General features: G+C 39.4%; 2 protein-coding genes across 2 annotated transcripts in view; one reads left to right on the top strand and one right to left on the bottom strand.

Moving 5' to 3' along the window:
- Positions 1-21,098, bottom strand: part of egfem1 (EGF-like and EMI domain containing 1) — a 51,219-nt gene that overhangs the window by 15,544 nt on the left and 14,577 nt on the right. The window contains 13 exon segments of the mRNA XM_088428106.1: positions 2,555-2,686; positions 2,953-3,081; positions 4,606-4,740; positions 12,244-12,372; positions 12,519-12,647; positions 14,524-14,652; positions 14,727-14,957; positions 15,357-15,479; positions 18,012-18,134; positions 18,213-18,350; positions 18,579-18,701; positions 20,621-20,743; positions 20,874-20,999. Of these exon segments, the coding sequence (XP_088284232.1) occupies positions 2,555-2,686; positions 2,953-3,081; positions 4,606-4,740; positions 12,244-12,372; positions 12,519-12,647; positions 14,524-14,652; positions 14,727-14,957; positions 15,357-15,479; positions 18,012-18,134; positions 18,213-18,350; positions 18,579-18,701; positions 20,621-20,743; positions 20,874-20,999 (1,770 nt within the window).
- LOC148416109 (EH domain-containing protein 2-like) lies at positions 8,825-12,267 on the top strand. The gene is made up of 6 exons (XM_088428107.1): positions 8,825-9,174; positions 9,249-9,425; positions 9,754-9,851; positions 10,215-10,627; positions 10,713-10,877; positions 11,480-12,267. The coding sequence occupies exons 1-6, from the start codon at positions 8,954-8,956 to the stop codon at positions 12,035-12,037; spliced, it is 1,632 nt and encodes a 543-aa protein (XP_088284233.1). The 5' UTR covers positions 8,825-8,953; the 3' UTR covers positions 12,038-12,267.

The following is a 21,098-nucleotide window of genomic DNA, read 5'->3' on the forward strand; positions in this document are numbered from 1 at the left end:
GTAACCAAAGGAAGCCACAAATTGGGGCACACCAAAATGTGGACTTTTATTGGTTTCATATACTCAGGGTGTTCCCTTTAGTTTTTACATGATTTCCTCCTGCTTCTGATGCTGCCTACGTTGACGTTCAACCCGCAGTCTCAATGTGAGTGAAGTACACATCCTTTCAAGCATACCCATCACTGTTCCCATGCTGACAGCATGACGTCTTGGTCCGCATCTGCAGTTGTTCAGCTGTGCTTTCGTCAAAGCTGGCCCACTGAAGATGCTGTCACCAGAATTGAGCTCTACGGTAACTCTTTCAAAGGTAATGTTTATCATCTTTTGTTCATTGTTACCGAAGTGTGTCGTACCATAGCTATGCAACTGTCTTTTTGTCAGATGCAGTCATTTTAGGGCAGTCTGACCAGTTCAAATCTAATAATTAGGTCATGTTCAAAAAGGCACTGCAATCTCCTCACAAAAACGGAAACATTTTCAAATGCAAGAGACACCAGCTCGAGTCACTCCAATATATTGAGTCTTTTGCTGTACAGTATCTAACCTGTCTGTATGAATGTGGTCTGGTTAAGGTATACTAAGAGATGGTGACTAATTTTCATATCAACCACAGAAGCCTGTGCAGTGTGCTGGTTCTTGTTATTTCAAAACCGTCCCACTTCCTCTCTCAAAGTTTATAGGTGGGCACAAAGGAACCGGTCCAAAATGAAGACCGCACACACTGTGTCATCACTGAAAGACTCCATCTCTTGGCTAAATGAGCTCTTTAAGACGGGAGGATTATTTCCAGATCCCTGCATGTGTAAGAAAGAGTGCTGTCAGCCCATAAAGTAGGGCCACACAGGACCACATAGTCAGGAAAAGGAAAGTGCAGGAATAGAACGGTTAAGAGAGAATTTTCTGGTGCCAATTTAAGGTTGATACACAAAAGGAAGACAACAATAACACAGCAAGCGTGACAGTGAAACAACAGTCCTATTTACCAAAAATTCTAACTTTTGACTTGGACATCCAAGTTGCAGCAGTTTGAACCAATGTCAGGCTCAACTGGAAAAAAAAAAAAAATCTTGAAATGTTAAGCAGTCCCAGGACCCCATAAACTGCTCAGTGAAACAATGATTCTGCCATAGTAACAAGCTTTCTGAGTCATGTAGATTTTGCCATGAATCTTGTTATTGAATCATGGGAATAGACTCAAATATCTCCCTGAAAGGGAAGGCCATATCTTTCTATTTTAATTCTAGGAAAGAAAATACCCAATGAGATCTGGTCAGTCTCACTGCACAGGCCTTTTTCTGATTTCTCCTGAAAGGAGAGGCCCGGCAGACCGAGAAACAGAACACCTCAGCTTGAGAGGAAAGGGCCTCCAGACTGATAGGTCGATTTCCAAAGTAAGGTCCAATCAGAGGAACGTGAAGCATTAGAATACTATGACTAAAGACAAGAGGCTCTGCTCTAATGGGCATGGACATGATTTCACCAGCAATATCTAGTGCTGAAAGTTGGGCCTCATGGTACTTTGAATCTAGGGCAAATGAGCATTTATACAGAACATTTTACCATGTTGTTAAGATTAGGTCACCTAATGCCATCAATCTGCCTGTTATTGCAACGGAACAGATGACGGGATTAAATAAAAGACAGAAAAAATAATGGTGTACTGTTCAAAATACTATAAGCATTGCATTGTGGAATTTGTGTGGTTTTGTAATAGTTTTGCCACTGACATAACCTGGACGTCATTTTTTTTTTTTAACTTCATTTCACTCGTGAAGAGAAAACTAAATCTGCAGCGTCCTCTGCTGGATCATTACAATATTACTGTTCAGACTAGAGCTAAAAAATTAAAAAAAATAAATAAATAAAAAAAGCACACATATTAGACGTGCATAAACACAAGGACGAGATTTGGCAAAAATGCCACAAATTGAAACTATCGTCCGACTCGGAGGAGTTTTTACAAAGGCAATCACACATCCCTGACTAAAATAGAATAGAATAGAATATGGTCATTAAAACTGGAAAACCGGTGAATGAAAGGTTTGTGGTTTGATTGGGTTTTGATTTTGTCATTTGCTTTTAATTTTATTTTTTTATTTTCTTTAGACCTGTTTGTTCATTGTGTCCACCCATTCTTGTCATGCTGGGCCCTTGCTTCTTGTGTCTTGTCCAGGTATGTCTCTTGCCGTCTCATCAGTTGTCTTGGATTTAGTTCCTTACATTTATTCTGATTTTGTCAGTTCATTGTCCTGGTTAGGTCTTGTTTCCTGGTGAATTTCTGTTCGTTTATTCTCTCAGCAATGCTAGGTCAATCCTTTGTTTCTTTACTGCTGACTCTTAACATAGACTTCTCTTAGTTTGGTGATTTTTGCATGATTCTATGAATCTGTGTGGTTAGCTTGTTTTATTCTTTTGAAAAAAAATAATGATTTTTGTTTTTTAGTTCCTTCGGCATTGTACTTTTCCCTTGAGTCCACCTCCGAACCACACGCTAAGGTTATGACTACAGAAAAACACATGGTGGCAGCAGTCGCTGCCTAAACCTCATACTTACTTTTGTCACATTCGAGTCCAGTATAGCCAAGCTCACATAAACAGTGACCAGTGAGCGGGTCACATCCCAGAGAGCTGTTTTGACACTGGCATTTATTGATGCATCCTTGACCCCATGAACCAGATTCACATGCTGCACAAGAAACAAAGGCAAGTGGAGATTAACAATAACAACGAGAATTGAACTTTCTTCAGCTAAACGATAAACCCGTCTTCTTTAGTACTCTGCATCTTAGGCAAAGACTTATAGAACACCAAGATGTTATTGAAGTTACACATTTAAATTGTGTTGATGTATTTTATATTTTACCTCATACTTAACTGAAGCAAGTGCTTTTCTGTTCTACAATGAAATTATTTAAAACTAGGAAAAACTATAGTGATTCTGCATCTTCTTACACATTGCACAGTTGCGACCTCTCCTTCCAGGCGGACAGACACATTGGCCAGTTTGTGGGTCACAAGCAGCATCGGGATGGCAGGAACAGCTCATTTGGCAGCCCGAGCCATAGAAGCCAGGAGAACATACTGCGCTCAACATGAGGTGTGCAGATTCATACTTTAACGCAGTTTTCTGAACAAGGTTTAAAAATCAGACTATGATGATGATGATCACAATTTTAATGTTCCCAATGAGACATATACATGATCTACAATATACCGTAGTAAGCTCATCATCATCATCATCATGATTCATTTGTTCGTTTGAGGAGAAATGCATCAAAAAAGTCTTGATTGGGGTCTGTTTTGTCATGAGGACAACTGAAACTACAAAAAATACAATACAGTACTGGACGTTTTTTGTTTGTTTGTATGTTTGTTTTGTTTTTTTGCTTTATAGCTGAATCAAAAAACGATTTGCATTAATTGTTTCACCAGTGCCCACTTATTCAAAGGAATCCAAACAAATTTTGAATAATGAATTTGATCAATTCTTGAAAATATTCTCTTCAAAGTGTGACTGATTAAAGTGGCTTTTAAACATCAACTGTTTACAGTATTTATTTCTTTGTCTAACATTACATGATTGAGTAATCTCGTTACTGTTGTAAGAAAAAACACTGAGAAAAATCATTAGAGCACAACTGTTAGCCTGTTACAACAATGAAACTGTAAAACACAACGTGAGTGAGCGTAAATCACTTTCCCTGACCTTAACCCCTTTTTGCACAGTACCGGTCATCAACAGCGAAAAGATGAGACCTTGTAGAATGCAACATTTGATAAAATCACACAGTGCTGACTTTTCTATAAAGATTGTAAGTTAACGCAAAACACGTTTTACCGTCTACATATTTGATCACTGCAAACATGTTCATTTTTATCACTACTTTGACATACTTATTGAAGCACATATTTACACAAGCATTTATGTATGCAAACATTAACCATACAAGTGGACACATGCTTAAGTAAGATATGCATTGTCACACAGCCAAAGTATGTTCATATTTACTGTAAATCCAGTACAATACTGTACTCTTTGATAATGAATTAAGACCACACGGGGGCGTTGTAATGTGATGATCCTGCTTTCAAGAATCCAGCAGTGTTTTCCAATTGTGTTACAAGAAATATGATGAAAGTAGTTTTCTCACCCAGCTGACATTTTTCCCCATGAAGGCCTGCAGGACACTGGTGGCTGCATTTCCCAGTCTTTGGATCACACAACTGCCTACTCGGGCAGTCACACAGCTGTTCACAACCTGCGCCAAAGTAGCCCGGCTCACATTCTATGGTGGGGCACACAAATACCGGTATATATCAACAAGGGACCTGTTTGCAGTTTCTTGAAATGTAATTTCAGTAACCAGGCTTTCTTTCTATCGCAATTGCCAGTGTTGCTGAAACTCTTCTATTGCAAACAAAGTGTGTCTATTTGACATGTCATGAAAATTTACTAAAGTAATGTTCTGGAATTCAGGCAGCTGACCTCTGAGAATCACCCATGTGGATATAATGAGACATGCCTCCTCCAGGATAAAATATATTGCTACTGTGGCCTAGCAAAATAAATACATTGAGAACAGTTTTCCTGTGAAGGGATTATACCTTTCTCACATTGTAAACCGTGGTATGCAGGCTTACAGATACAGCTCCCCATCCTGGGGTCACAGCCAGTGGAATGTTCTCGAACACAGTCACATTCCTTCGAACAGCCAGGGCCATGTGTCCACCTGGGACAAGCTGAGGAGTGGAAAACAAGAGGATGTAAAATGTTCATCGCAGAATCTCAAGCATCATAGTTGTCACAATATTGATACCTAACAAAACGTTTAGTTGACTTGCATAATTTTAATGTGCTCTTGGATTGGTTGTATGGTTTCACCCTGTCTTCAATATGAAATTAAACTGAAACTGATTCTTAGCAGATTCATAATAGACTTTGTTACTAGTCTCCAGTCAATATTTGCATGTAAAAAAATTGCATGTGTATACAGTCTTGACATGTTTACCCCCTCTTTTTCAGTTCATTGTGGACTAATGGGAAAATGACCCCACCCACACAAAACTAACAACTGAGCTTTCCAAAAGCAGACAACAAACACGTTGTTGCTGTATTTCGGTATTTTCAATGATCTGTACTTTAAAAAATGTGCACTTAGAAGGCATATTTGTTCTTCAAGGTACACATTTCAAACAATCAGGTAAGGTACAAACACTTTCCAAGCCTATGTGAATACCTTTTGAAAAAGCCTAATGTTGTTTAGAATGTAATTTGAAGAAATAACAATAAGAGAAGTAACCTAGACAAGAGATGGGATTTTTTTGTTTTAAATCAACGGACAATAGTTTCTATAAAGAAAAAAAAGGTTTTGTTTGTGTCCTTTTTACCTCAGCGACTCTTCGTTCCCCAGAATGCAATGCATTAGGAAATCCTGAAAGTTTTATGTCATGAATTTGTTCATCTTTATCGTCTAAGTGTGTTTGTTACCTGTAGATCATTAAAGTTGTGTCCGAATTAACTATCACGTTTAACTTTAGGTATACATTGTTAACATGATACTATGACAGTCGTGTGTGTGAACCATTAAAATTCATCAAGTGCTCACTATTAAATACTACCTGTACATGTGATTGTGCACATCTTGATACACACTGACAAAACTCAGTATTAGCTCTGGAAAGTGATGAGACTGATTTTGTCAGAATCTGGTCCAGAAATAGCCACACATTGAAAGGGAGACAATGGAAAGACAATTACTGTCAACAATGCCGTGTCACTCCTCTGCCCCCTGCTGGCAAGTTTGGCTGCGCACGTGTTGTCTTGGACAAAACATTCCCTTGACTTATAATAAACTAGCTTGAAACCTGCATTATGCTGTTTACAGAGGTTATAAAAATTGGACACAATTATTGTTTGAGAAAGAGTATAAGTCAATTTAACTAACAAGAAATTTGACTTGAATGGCACACTTTTTCTCCAAAGCATCATACTATTTCATCCATTCTTTACATTACTTTCAAGCTAAATGTTGCTAAATGTTAGTCACTTGTGACAAATGGTGGGTGAGCTTCCGCTAACTGCGAATTAATAACAACACAACACATTTCAGTCTAAATGTCCACTTCTCACATTTAGTGTAGAAAGGCATTTGTGGATTGCTTTTCAAGCCCAAGTTGGATCTCATCTTTCTCCTCTGTACAAGTGTGAAAGTGATGTTTACTATGGATCTTGCCCAGCATCAGGAAAGTTTCAATCTTTTTGCTACACTTGTCATGTTTTCTTTTTTTAAGCCTTCCATGGCGAAACCGTGGGTGTCCGGAGTGAGCTCCTCCGAGAAAATGTAGAATCCATTAATGCAAAATACTAGCTCCTGGTTGTGACTGTGTGAATAAGCTAACATGAGCATGTGCATGTGATATGCACATACAGTCAGCCCCCTGCTTACGAGCATCCTGATTTGCGAACATTCCGCCTTACGAGCGTGGATCAGGGAGAATTTTGTCCTCCGCTTACGAGCAAACCTCTCGTCTTGCGAGCATTCCGTCAAACCAGCCATTGAGTATGTAGGTAAGTTCTCGCCTAACTGCGTCAATATATTCAGCAGTTGCGTCATTTACAATCATTAATAGATACTTATGGCGGTAACGTGAACGCTATTGGTCTTACAATCTCACACTGACTGTCTCACTCACGGTGTCTAAATATATTACCATTTAAGTGTAGTGTTTGTACAGCTAAAGGGAAAAACAGCTGACATGAAATTAAATGTGCCAATTGCAGGACAAAGAATTGTCATTGGTTTAAATGTGTGTTTTTTTTTAATTAATTGTCAATACATTCCAACCGTTTAAAAAAAAGTGCGAATAATTATCAGTCAGTCAAGGAGACGCCAATATGCTATTGGTCGATTAAGGTCACCCGGTCTCACTCACGGAGATGCTATTGGCCGGCGTCACACGTCAATCACAGAAATGCCGATATGCTATTGGCCGAACGCCTTTATCTAGCTTGATGGGACAGGATGGAAGGAAGTAGACAAAATGAGTGAAAAACGGAATGTTTTGAAGACTTTGCAAACTTTATCTGTTAGACATAGCTTCTAAAATTACTAGCAGCGGTAAAGGAAGAAATAAGAGGATGATGTTTTAGTATCTCCGTGATTTGCACCATGACTGAAAGAGTTACTGTAACACTGTAAGACCAATAGCCTATATGCGTTGCCGTATTAACTCAAGAGGTTAATCTCTGCACCCTATTACGGGTGATGATACAGCGCCATATAATGGTTGCTAGACAAGATTGCATGTCAGGTTAGTCGGCGATCTCCCGATATGCATTGAGACAGCGTCATTGTTGCAATTTTGTGAGTTGTAACCAAAGGTGAACTGACGCTCGAACAAGCCATAAGTGTGCTGCCTAGTAAATGCAACACACACAACCACCTCCCCGCTTCCACCGTGCTCAATTCACGTCGGGAAAAACAGTTGACATGAAATTAAGTGTGCCGATTGCAGGACAAAAAATCGTCACAGATTTAAATGTGTTTTAATCAATAAGATGTCAATACATTCCAACCGTTTAAAAAAAAAGTGCAAATAATTATCAGTCAGTCAAGGAGACGCCAATATGCTATTGGTCGATTAAGGTCACCCGGTCTCACTCACGGAGATGCTATTGGCCGGTGTCACACGTCAATCACAGAAGTGCCGATATGCTATTGGCCGAACGCCTTTATCTAGCTTGATGGCACAGCTGGTTGGGATGGAAGGAAGTAGAGAAAACCCTGACTGAAAAAGTTACTTTGACACTGTAAGACCAATAGCATATCTGATTTACCGTATAGACTTAGAGCATTCATCTCTGCTCATCTCTGCTTATCTCAGCACAAGTCACGTCTTTCCAAAGGTAAAAGTCATTTATCCTTTGTATTTGTTATTTAATGCAACTGTACAGTAGATTATGTCACTTAATATTAATTTATGTATACAGCGTGATGATTTTACCTAAGGCTTCTGCGCGCGTTGCACGCACTCACGAATTAACATGGGTTTGGATTGCCCGCTATACGAGCAATTCGAGATACGAGCGTAGCCGCTGAACGGATTAAGTTCGTAACCCGGGGGCCCACTGTACACAGATCAGGTGGGAAATTCAAACCCGAGTCTACCCTGAAAAATATTGGTAAGAAGTAATCCATTATGAACAACTAAAGTTTTACTCTGCTGAGTAGATGTTGATGATGTTTAAGTCATAAATGGTCAAATCGAAACACAATAGTAAAGATGTTTTGGAACAAAATACCGCATCATTCAGCTTCAATACAAACCGCAAAATCAAAATCATGTTTGGATGAGTTTTCCTTCACAAACCTTATTTATCCTTTCTTCTGAGCACCACGGGAGCACAATAATGTCTACCTATGGTCTTTTCTGTGAAGAAACTTGCACTTCAACACAAATATCTTTAAAGTACTTTGTTCAAGATTGGCCCCAATTAGTTTGTGTTTTACACAAAGATGACATATTACTCTTTGTTCTAGGTTCTAATTGCACATTTGAAGTGAGACAAGGCTGCCTTTTTGCAGATATCGGTTGAAAATTGTGAAAATAAAAGACGGATGCACATTTAAAAGAATGATAACCACGCATTGAAATGTCCACAATCATGCTTAGAAATGCTCAAATGTACAGGCAATCTGCCAAGACTGTCCCCATGCAGCAGCAAAAACTGCACTCCACCCTTTGTGCTGCTTGACAGAGACTTTGTGTGAGGTGCAGCTGGAGTCTCTGGTTACACCCTCTCCACCCTTCAAATGTCGCGCTGCAGGATGGGGCAGGCAGCTGTGGCAATCTGACAATATTTCTCAAGAACATTCTTCTATCTTTGTTTAGTTCTTGCCGGGTGAGCCACTTTCATACCGAACAAAACACTCTGGAAGAAGGAGTCTTCACAATGTCTAATTGGAGACTTCGATGCAATCCGAAAACAGTTGGGGGCGTCAACACAGTGACAGAAGAGCTAAGGAATCTTTACTACAAAAGACTGCTGCCGATAGAGAAGTACTATTCCTTCCATCACTACCACTCTCCAAGCTACGAGGATGCAGACTTTGACAACAAACCGATGGTGCTTGTCATGGGTCAGTATTCAACGGGAAAGACCACTTTTATCAGGTAACACTTGGGATTCTGATGCAGTTAAACAATACCCAGTTGAATATAATGATAAGCACATGACCTGTTTTTAGATATCTCATTGAGCAAGACTTTCTGAGTAGCAGAGTGGGGCCGGAGCCAACCACAGACTGCTTCACAGCCCTCATGTATGGCGATGAGGAGGGAATCATTCCAGGGAATGCCCTCACCATGGATCCCAAAAAACCCTTTCGCAACCTTGACCCTTTTGGGAATACTTTTTTAAACAGGTGAAGGCAAGCGAGCGAGAAAGAGATGGAGTAAGAGTGATTGAGTGTGTGATCATATACTGTATTTTTAACGGTGCTAAAAATAAATTAGATAGTACAGTGGTTATTGTGTGAATTCTGATGTGATGGCATGCATTTAAATTCTTGATTGTGCACAGAAAACTTAAACATTTTAATAGCTTCTTTGCACTGGTACGATATACAGTAGAATATTTACATCTTTGAAATTTTGATTGCTAGAGCAGCAGCATCCTAGAGTAATTCTTTATGCAGTATGAAAAAAAATGCATTTCTAGTTGTAATAATGTACAACTCTATACATTTGCAGATTTCAGTGTGTGCAGATGCCCAATCAGGTCCTTGAGAGTATTAGTATCATCGATACGCCAGGCATCTTAACTGCAGCGAGGAAAAAACTAAGCAGAGGTGAGTTAAGATACCAAATATTGGTTTTGGCTTTTGCAACTGCACAGATGAATGTCTCACACTACATTTACAGTTTATATCAATATCTGAGTAAAAACAGATGAGGCAGAGGAGGAATTTGAATGATGCAATACTTAATACGATTCATTTGAGTCGTGACCACAGCAGATGAGAACAATTTGACAGAGTTGGAAGAATAAAGTACCAAAGCAGCCTCTGCTATACTTTTTTGACACATTTATCCATGGGTGTAACTGTGAGGGCCTCTGGGATATGTTACATGTTTTTCAGTGTTCCTTGAGGCCCAGGGGCAGACCCCATTACCATGAACGTTAATCAAAACCCTATGTTCCCTATTCTAAGGCTACGACTTCCCAGCAGTGCTGCGCTGGTTTGCTGAGCGTGTGGATCGGATCATTCTGCTGTTCGACGCACACAAGCTTGAGTTCTCGGATGAGCTCACGAGGGCCTTTGGGGCTCTGTTTGGCTATGAAGACAAGTTACGCGTGGTTCTGAACAAAGCTGATAGGGTGGATTCACAACAGCTCATGAGAGTATATGGCGCCCTCATGTGGTCACTTGGCAAAGTGTTTAAAACCCCTGAAATTTTGCGAGTCTACATTGGATCTTTTTGGTCAGAGCCAAGGCAGACGTGTGACCACTACCAGCTGATAGACTTGGAAGAGGAGGATCTGTTGGCCGATATAAGAAACCTCCCACACAATGCTGCTGTGAGAAAACTGAATGACTTGGTAAAGAGAGCCCGACTCGTGAGGGTAAAATATCCGTCAGCTAACAACTTTAATAATTGTCCTTCAGTATTTATGTTATTTTGATATTTGCTTTGATGCTCTCTCTCAGGCTCATGCACACATCATTGGCTATCTGAAGCAGGAGATGCCCACTATTTTTTGCAAAGAGAGCAAGAAGCACAATCTGATCTACCAGCTTCCAGTCATTTTCAACAAGATCCAGCAGCAGCACAGAGTTTCAGCGGGAGATTTTCCAGACTGCACCAAGATGCAGGTCACACCAAAATGCTGTATTAATAGAGGTTAACATAGGCCAATCACTTTTGGAATGACGATGATCCAGACGATAATGTCACACTCATGACCTTGACATAAGCTTAAACCTAACACAAAGCCGGTCAGCAATGAAATGCATTTAGAATATTTGCTTCTGAACACAAAGTTTGGTCAAAACAAATGGAAGTATAATCAGCCTTAATATGAATAATGCTTCTTATGACACCAAATGTACTGGCTACTACACGCTGAAATTGAAGATTCATATACTGTAGCACTCATATAGAGTGCTAGAACACCCGTAGAACACCCGTGACCCTGATGAGGATAAACAGTTATGATATAGGATGTATGATATTTTTTCACTCGTCTTTATGTTGCGGATGATGCTTTATAAACGGAAACCACTTTTGCTCACAACGATGCATTTCAAGAGTCAGTAGCTTAAATGTCATGGCCTCCTATGTGTTTGAGACTATTTGAAGTTGAAGGTGTTTACAAACATTTGACTGGTACAGGAGAATATCATGTAGGCTTCTTTACTGATTATTTTTTTCCTAGATATGACAAAAGTAACCATTTGCAATATTGCTTTTTCAGGAGCAACTTCTGAGTCAAAACTTCTCAAAGTTCAAGAAACTGAAACCAAGTCTGATGGCTTCCCTTGACAAACTCCTAAACACTGACATTGCTAACCTGGTGCCCCTTCTTCAGCAACAAGACCTTACAACTAAATCACTCCCTGGAGTGCTAGATGGCGAGTTCTTGGGAACGTTCAGGCGTGAGTATTACAAGAGGCATCCTTTCAAGGAATTCAAGGATGGCGACGATAGTGAACAAAATTCCATTGAGTGGATAGTGGAGAGACACAAGCCTAAGTATGATGAGATTTTTTACAACCTCAGCCCAAATGGAGGGAAACTAAGCGGGGCTAAAGTCAAAGAATGGATGACGACGACACTTCTGCCGAATTCTGTGCTGGCTCATATCTGGAGGCTGTCAGACATCGATGAAGATGGTATGTTGGACAATGAGGAGTTTGCGTTGGCTGTCCACCTTATTGAAGGAAAACTGGAGGGCCATTGGCTCCCACGTGAGCTGCCTTCTCACCTGCTACCTCCTTCAAAACGACTAAATACCCCTGACGAAGGAATCTAAATACGACATGCAGTTTGGATGTAAATATGTACACCATTTTTATCGATTCAACAAACAAAACGCACAGTACCACTGTAATAATTTTGTTCACTTTGAGCAATACATCCAGGATTCTGAATGCATTTAATGTGACCGTTATATTTTTTTTGCATTGATGCTACAAATAAAAGACAACTTTAACAGTATTGTGGTGTTTTGATACTCACAGAGATGGCAGTGTCGACCATATAATCCTGGGGAACACAGGCAAGCTCCATGGAAACGATGGCAGTGTCCGTTATTGGGACAGTTGCACTTTCTGATACAATTACTTCCAAAATAGCCCCTCGGACAACCTATGAACATGAATAAAAACAAACTACACTGGCATAATGAAGGTTTTAGAATTAAGAATTAAGTCAAATCGATATTTATGTGAGGGAATCTTTTTTGTTTGTTTGTTTTTTGATGCAGATGTGTGTGAATGTGTAAAAATACAAACCAGCCTCGCAGAGCAGACCTTGCACCCCCGGGGGGCACAAACACCTCCCCGACACAGGGTCACATGTGCCTCCATTCTTACATTGGCACAGACTGTTACAATTCGGCCCATATGTGCCCTGTGGACAAGCTGGAAAATAATTTGGGTCTTGAGAAGAGTACATTGACAATATTGAGTAGCATAAAAACACTGTTAAATTAGGCACTGCCTCATGCAAGGAGTTAAACACTGCACAATTAAAGTGCTATTGAATAGAATACAAATTGTCACAAAGCGATCTGTCACAAAGCCATCGGTCCAGCCACTCATTGCCCAACACATCACACTTAACCCTAACCCTAACCCTAACCCCAACCTTATCTGCCTCCTCTCTGATCCGTCCGCCTGCCGAGTTCCCTCTTCCCCGACCCAGAGACCCCTGCCACCGTGGCCCGTCCTCATCTGCCTTTGCCTCCGCAAGTACCATTCAGCCAATAAACATTCTGTCCTTACCTTCACTACCTGTGTGTGCTTTTGGGCCCTCCATCTCCGAGCCGTGACACAAATAGTTAAATCAACAGTGTCAGTCAAAGCTGAGTTGTATAGTTATGTAACTGTGCAAAAAAAGTGTCATCGTTTTAGTTGCTGTTGTTTTGTTTGGGTTGAGTTGCACAACTAATTTTCACAAAAGCAGTAGCATGCAAGCATGCAAAAAAAAAAAAAAAAAAAAAAGTCTATAAGGCAAAAATGCTGGTGTGGGATTTTTTTTTTCTCAGATTTTTGCCCAAAACAAATGGAACTGGCACAGTTCTCATGGCATTCATTAGAAGGCATTCAAGAACTGGTCAGAAAAATTGAAATTTCAGTCGGGTAAAACTAAATCAACATGAGACAGAAATAATGGATGCAACAGCTTGCTGTCATTATCTTACTGTCATTAAATTGTAACTAAGGAACTGATGCTATGGCAAACACTCCTATAAATATGAAGTGAAAAGTCACTAGTGCAAATAAAAGGCATAATGTTGCTCCTCCAAAAATTCATATAACATGATTCGTGCAACCAAACCAAAACTATGACATTACAGTAGCTCACGGATTTGACATGAAATGGAAAACTCTGTCCAATCCTGATCCAATCGATCAGGGTGATTGAAAAGTACCTAACCTCAGTAAGTTATTCATAAATTGTAATGTTTGTCTCAAACGTGTGTGCGCGTGAGTGCGTGTGTGGGTATGTGTGTGTCCATATCCAGGCAGCACCAGGTACATTGAGAGCGCACTTGTATATCCTGTATAAAATATGACATTTGAATGGACTTATTCCACGTGTCTTTCTCCTCATGAGAACCAGCATGACTCAAGTTCAGACCAGAGACAGCCATTAATCACTTTAATGCATGGGAAGAGTGGGGCTTTGCTTTTAAACCCAGCAATGAACATCCTTGGACTCCAGCCTGCTCTGGGCCCTGGCCTTGGTGAGGCAGCACACAGATTGATTCCCGTGGTCCTTTTTTGTTCAGGGGTACATAAACAACCCTCCAACCTACGCAAAAGAGCCGACAGGTTTTGATATATGACCCTGGATCGATGCACGCAGTAGGCTATCTCACTATAAAACTGGACCACGCTTCTATAGGTAGCGCAAATAGAAGTAACAGATGGATTATCCCAAGAGGCGGGGAAGATAATGGTTTTGTATGTGTGTGTATACTGTATGTGTGTGTGTGTGCAAAAGGTATTCATGGACAAAAATAACTAGTAAAGGGACAAATGATGGTTATTCTGGCAAACATGCTGCATGCTATTTCCTTGCTCCTGCTTTAATATTAGAATGTAAAAACAAAGTCCTTGGTGGAATCTGTTTAAGCACTTGTTTCTCTCTTAATACAAACTTGCAACTTGACAAAAGAAAACAAATCTCCTTAAAGAATTTTGGAAACTAAAGAGACTAGTACCAATGGTTTATGATGCAAAAAAAACAGAATTTCGCATACAGAATAATACAACAAACTGTTGAACTTACTTTCATTGCAGATAACACCAGCCCATCCCGGTGAGCATTCACAGTGGTCTTTATTTTCACCACAATCTCCATTTACACAGTCTTCACATCGCCAACTGCAGTCTTCCCCAAAAGTGTTTTCCAGACACACTGACGAGAATGAAAAAAGTTCTATATCTAGTGTCTATCCTATAAATGCATAAGTGATTGTGCTTTTCTTGTACCAATTTGGCTGTCCAATCTAAATTCTTCTGGATGGTCTACGAAGCGTTCAAACTCTTCGCCAGCATCATTGTTAGAATCATCACTGCCGTGGCGGGAACGCAAAGCGGCTGTGTAATGGAGAAGCTGGGGAACGTTACGGAAGAACAGCTCTGGAAACCTCGAGACTTCCAGCTGCTCTTCATCTTCTTCCTCTTCCTCCTCACTTTCCTCCAATTCTCTACCATACAAAGCTAACAAGACGACATAAAATGACTGCATATTAAAAATTGATTTTACGTTTTCATTAAAAGATATATATATATATATATATATATATATATATATATATATATATATATATATATATATATATATATATATATATATATATATATATATATATATATATATATATATATATATATATACATTAAATGACTCAGTGGAATTTCACATGATCAAAGTGCTGGACATCCACTTCTATGGTCATTGTCTTACATTTTTGCCATTGTTCAATTAGAGAGGGTCTTGTCAAAAAGGTCTAAACAAACTCACTCTCTTCCTTTGTTAAAACAAAGGTCTACATACAGAACTAAAAAACTGAAAATTCATGGTAAATTGTATTTTAAAATCAGGTCATGGTTACTGACGGATGCAGGAGTGCTGATCATGATCCAAGCGGAAGCCCTTTTGGCAAAAACACTCATATGTTCCCGGGGTGTTGACACAGCCATGGTCGCAGCCTGAAGTCTCTGCCAGACACTCGTTGATGTCTTATAGAATAAAGGAAAAATAAAAAAAACAAAATAAGAGAGAGTTTGCATAAAAAGAATAGAAATACCTTACGTCCATTCTCTTTCCAATACTAAAACACATAAAAAAATAAATTTTTCTTTCTTCAATAATTATAGTTGGCTTGAAATCCAAAATAAAAGCCATTTTCCATTAACATACAAAAATGAAATTGGATTTTGTGTTTTTGTTTTTTGTTTCATGATTTCATGATTTTCGGCATTTTTACATATTTCTCTAAAGTAGGAGGTAAACCGGAAGCAGTGTTTCAATATGTCCTTAGCAGTAGTGCTAACAAAAGCAGGTTGGGTGAAATGGTGTCCATTCGGAAAAGGTTCGCCGATCAGCAGCGGCACTTTACCTTCATGAGCTGTCAATTGTTTTATGTTAGTATACTGATTTGAAATTAACTATTTTTTTTTATTGATCTCAAGATTTAAATTACTCCTCAAATGGGGAGGTGGGTGTGGCATGTGAGGGAGTAGGTGAGTAAGAGTGTGAAGGACGAGGACTACCGGGCTAAGCGAGAGCTTTTTATTTTGAAGGTCTTCATGCTGACTTAACTTTGCCTTTTCATGTGGAGGCTGGCGAGATCGCAGTAGTTCTGTATTCTGGCAAATTTGTCCACAATCATGTTGCTTTCCCTGAGCATAAGGCTTTTGTCTCCTTTCAGGATGATGTAACTTGAGCACATCATACACGATCAATCGTTAACTTCACTTACAGTACGCTAAAAGACAGGCTATTGGCTACAGAACTAATGTACTACCTGTGCGAATCAACCTGGCTGAAACGTGTAACAATCTAAAATTGACCATTGGAAATACAAATAAATATAAAAATTTGAGAATATTTTGCTGTGGCAAAACAGTTAGTGTATTTGTTTTTACAATAAAAATGTAAAATACGGACCTAAATGTGTTTTTTGACTTTCTTTTAAGAAACAAACATTGAATGAACGCAAAGTATACGGACCATACTGCAAATTGATCAGAAGGATTGTGAATTAATGATTAGTAACTAAAAATTTGATTTTCATGCATAAGGTACACCTGATTATAAGACGTACTGTTGATTTTTGAGATTAAAAAAATTGCCCTGTAGTTTGAAAAATATGGGTGTGGTGCTTTCTGCGAAACATGTTTCCTTTAAAGTGTTGAAAACACACACAAGAATAATAAAAATAATTTTTAAATAAACATACAGCCACGTCAGCTTAAGAGCTGAATATTGATTCTACGAGAGGAAGGAAAAATAGAAACACTTTACTTTTTCTAACAGAAATCATGCAACTAGAGCTGTAAGATCTGTAAATATAAACAAAGACGCAGCCCAGATCCCTATCTATTTACAAATTTTCTATTTGTGTACATAAAACAAAAATCAGTGGCTGTCCTTTGTGGTTGAGGCTAAAAAACTAGTATCACCCTTTAACGCGTTTGGCGAGGCATCCTTTTCTATTCTTTAAGATTTGGATTCACTGACAACCATCTACAATTCAAAAGAGCCAAAGAATTTGTTTATTGTGAAAAATCCGAGCATTTTAAGTAACTTTTGAAAGTATCAATTATTGTATGATCGATTTGACCACTGGAAACCTTTTCCAGATCAAATTTATTGTGTTAGATCTAGTTAATTAGGTAAGGTTTGTGTAAAGTCAATATTCAAATAAGACTCTCATTATATCAATAAATAATAAACTCATCAACCCTAAATCAAACCAAAAAATCAACACTGAATGTAAGGTTGTTGTGTCGGACGGAAAATTGAGCAGCAAGCATCACGCGCCGGTGCTACTTTGAGAACCTGTCAGAGAAATCTCAGAAAAGAAGACTAGGACAAGCCTAGCTGCTTAAACAGCAAAAAGAGTAACTCAGACCAGCCAAGATTGACTTTTCTATGCCGGCATAGGGAGAAAAAGCTTGGGCAAATGTAACTCGTGGGTCTTCCAACGCCAGTTTTCTACTTGCCCAGCCGTTCCCCCTGGCTTTTATTGAATAGAAGCATAGCAGATTACAAGACACAACAAAAGAGCCAGCCGGGCGCCACCGGCAGCTGGGCCAAGGTCCCGGCTCACACTTTCGTGCGTCAACAGTTCTATCTAAGGACAGGGTCAAGATGAACTAGGATTGCATAAATGGGTAACAATGAACTAAGAACATAATGATAACAACCTAATATATGATTCCCTTCACAGAACCACAACAAAATTGTTATTTTCACCCCTATTTATGAAATATACTTTAGGCTGGGACAGAACTATTCTTTTTATTTTTGCAATCAATTTCCAAGTAATATAATGATTGGGATCTTGCCTTGAACTCCTAATTGCACAAAGGCTTTAATACAATGGTTTACTTCTTTGCAACAAAGATTTTCTGTTATTTATCATGAGATCTGGAATAGCTTCTTTTACTTGAGCATGCTTTGGGATTTGCGTGCAACTTCACAGTACCACAATACAAAAAGCTTAACAAAGACTAGATAATCCGCCAACAATCCAGAAATCTTACCGTCGCAACCGCAGCCATCTGGGTTTTGTGTATGGCCAGCTCTGCAGCTGCATTCATAGCCGCCTGGATAGTTTCTGCAGAAGTGACTGCAGCAGGATTCCCCATTGACACACTCATCGCTGTCTGAGGTAGGTATGCAAACTTTGTAAGATGCAGCATGAGTAGATGGTAGATGAAGCTAAAAAAAAAAAAAGTTCATACCTACACAGGTCTTCCTGTCCTGGTTTAACTGGTAGCCATGATGGCAGGAGCAAAGGGGTCCATTGGTGGTATGCTCACACTGATGAGAGCAGCCCCCATTATTATTTTCACAGCTGTTAACAATCTCCATCTCTATGCCTTTAGTGTACAAGTGTGCATGACCACAAAAAAGACACAACATTATCAGCAAACGAGGGCAAATGAGTTTGGTTATGATTGCCAGTAAAGGATTCATACAGTGCCTATGGAATGTACATGACCTTTTAGAATGCGTGTTCATAGAAATGTCCACTGCTGGACTAATGTATCAGAAGTATTTTTGCTATGAGAGGTCTCAAGTGGAGAAAGGATGTTATGGTTACTCACGGTAGCACCGTTTTCCATCTGCACCAAGCTCAAAGCCCGGATGACACACACATCGAAAGGAGCCCGGCATGTTGATGCAGCCATGGGAGCACTTGTCATGACCTGAACTGCACTCATCAATGTCTATTGAAGGCAGGACATTGGTTGGTCATTTTAAACACATCGGAATGTAACACAAATCACAGAAAAACAAAACTCACAAAAGAATGCCAGATCCTTAACAAAGACATCTTGAATTATTTATGAGTGTCATGGACACAAGGATGAATTTGTAGCACAGAATGGTTCATGGTCATGCATGCATGCATTTCAGCTTGCATGAAGTACCATGTATCTATTTCGCCAGAACTTGGATAAACCATCTTTGCTCTTAAATCAATAGATGGCAGTGAGTTTTGGAAATGGGCCTTCATTGAGCACCGCACAATGTTTGATAGCGGCAGGGTAGTTGTTGCCTCTGTGAAAGTGTCAAATACTGTAAGTACTTTACGCTGTAAACAAGTAGCCTTCCCCATGCTGTTCGGACTCTCTTTTCTTTTTTTGAAAAAAAAAAAAAAACTGAAAACAAATGTCCAGTCATGTACAGTCCTGCAAGCTCACTTGGAGTCGCTCTGAACCAATCAGAGGATACAAAAGTCTTGATGTCCCGGAACTTGGATTTTTTTTTTTTTTCTTCAATTTTGAGTTAAACTCTGAATACAGCATTTTATACAGGGGTGGAGCACAATCTCTTATTGGATGCTGGTCAACTTGCAATTTAATCAAGACTAGAGCTAAATGTTTGAAAACAAGCTAAAATTAAAACTTAAAAATAAGACTTGTCTCCTCATATTTAAAGTACAGAGTTTGCTAAAAATAAGACTTGTCTCCTCATATTTAAAGTACAGAGTTTGCTTTTTGATGCACCTGGGGGCTTATATTCATGGAACTGGCAAACTTACTGAAGCCAGTGGGCTGCCATCTTACATTGCCACTGTTACTAACGACGTCATTTTTTTCACTGAAACACTGGTATTAGAGAATGGTTTATGCCAGGTGTTTGTGTAGCGTAATGACAGCCTTTCAAAAAACATATGTCATAAAAGTAACGTGAGAACTTCACAGAGAAATACATGTCACAGATAAATCAATGTGGCAATCGAAGATCGCTCATAAAATTGCAGCATTATCCAGGTTTATTTGTTGAAATTGTATTCATTCCAATTAAAATCATTCTGAATGATCTTTGGTCACCTGTTTACATGTGACCAGCTCTATTCCAGTCTGCCATTACATGCTCAACTATGTTAATCAAATCAGTAATGGAAAAACCATGTGAAACATCAGGATCATTTGCCTTGACAAGATAGAGTTCATTCATCAATTTAGCAAAGCAGTTGGGATTGCTTTAGCAGGTTTATTGGAGTAATCGTTAGAATAATCTTGTTAAAACAAGTTATATCCATCCATCCATTCATTTTCTATATCCGCTTGTCTTCACTGGGGTCGCTGGCTTGCTGTCTACGGACAGTAAGCGGGGGACACCCTGAAGTGGTTGCCAGTCAATTGCAGGGCACCCAGGGACGAACAACCATTCATGCACCTGATCACACCAAAAGACAATTCAGAGTGTCCAATACATCTACCATGCATGTTTTTGGAATGTGGGAGAAAGCCCGAGTGCCTGGAGAAAACCTAGACAAGCACGGGTAGAACATGCAAACTCCATACAGGAAGACCAGACCAAGCCGGATTTGAACTAGTGATTCTGAACTGTGAGGCTGAAGTGCTAACCACTTTTCTCACGCGCTGTGAAAAAAGTTACAAATGCTTCAAAATTGTGTGTATATGACAAAGTTACTACTTTTTACTTCAAGACTGGACGCACGTGCAGACTGGACAAAACATGGCTATTCTGGTTGAACTCTTCACAATGAGCTTGCATATGTGATTCTGACTAAAATTCCATTTGGATTCGGCCTTTTTATTCAAATTTAAGAATTTATATGGGCCATTTTTTTCCTGACGTGAAGTGTATGAGTGTACGGTATTTGATTCCTTACCTTCACAGCTCTTGCCATCTTCAGCCAGAGTAAAACCAGGTCGACAGCTGCACCGCGCACGACCATCCATTGAGACACACAGCTGTGTGCAGCCTCCATTACTCTCCTCGCAGGGGTCCCTCACTGCCGCAAGGAAAAAAAGAAAAAAACACAGAGGATGTGACCACACATGCACATTCTATCATGGGTATTTTGTTGACTTACAGACTGTTTTTTCAAGGTCTGCTGGGTAAAAATATGACCGATGACTTACATTCACAATGTCTCCCATCTGTCTTCAGCCTGTAGTTTTTTCGACACTCACATTTGTAGTGATTGTTACCCATGTCTAGACATTTGTGCTCGCAGCCACCATTCAGCACAAAGCAAGAGTTTACGGCTTAAATGCAAATGAGACACACATATATATCAGAGACGAGGAAAAAAAAAGCATCAGTTATTCGTGTTGATTTTGACGAGTCATTAAAATAAAATTAGA

Source organism: Hippichthys cyanospilos, chromosome 11, assembly GCF_059441005.1.
Source record: "Hippichthys cyanospilos isolate Australia breed blue-spotted pipefish chromosome 11, RoL_Hcya_1.0, whole genome shotgun sequence".
Taxonomy (NCBI): Eukaryota; Metazoa; Chordata; class Actinopteri; order Syngnathiformes; family Syngnathidae; genus Hippichthys; species Hippichthys cyanospilos.

Coding starts and splice junctions, on each gene's coding strand:
- LOC148416109 (XM_088428107.1), top strand. CDS start 8,954: ATGTCTAATTGGAGACTTCGATGCAATCCGAAAACAGTTGGGGGCGTC. Junction 9,426..9,753: donor GGGAATACTTTTTTAAACAG/GTGAAGGCAAGC, acceptor ATACATTTGCAG/ATTTCAGTGTGTGCAGATGC. Junction 10,628..10,712: donor AGAGAGCCCGACTCGTGAGG/GTAAAATATCCG, acceptor GCTCTCTCTCAG/GCTCATGCACACATCATTGG.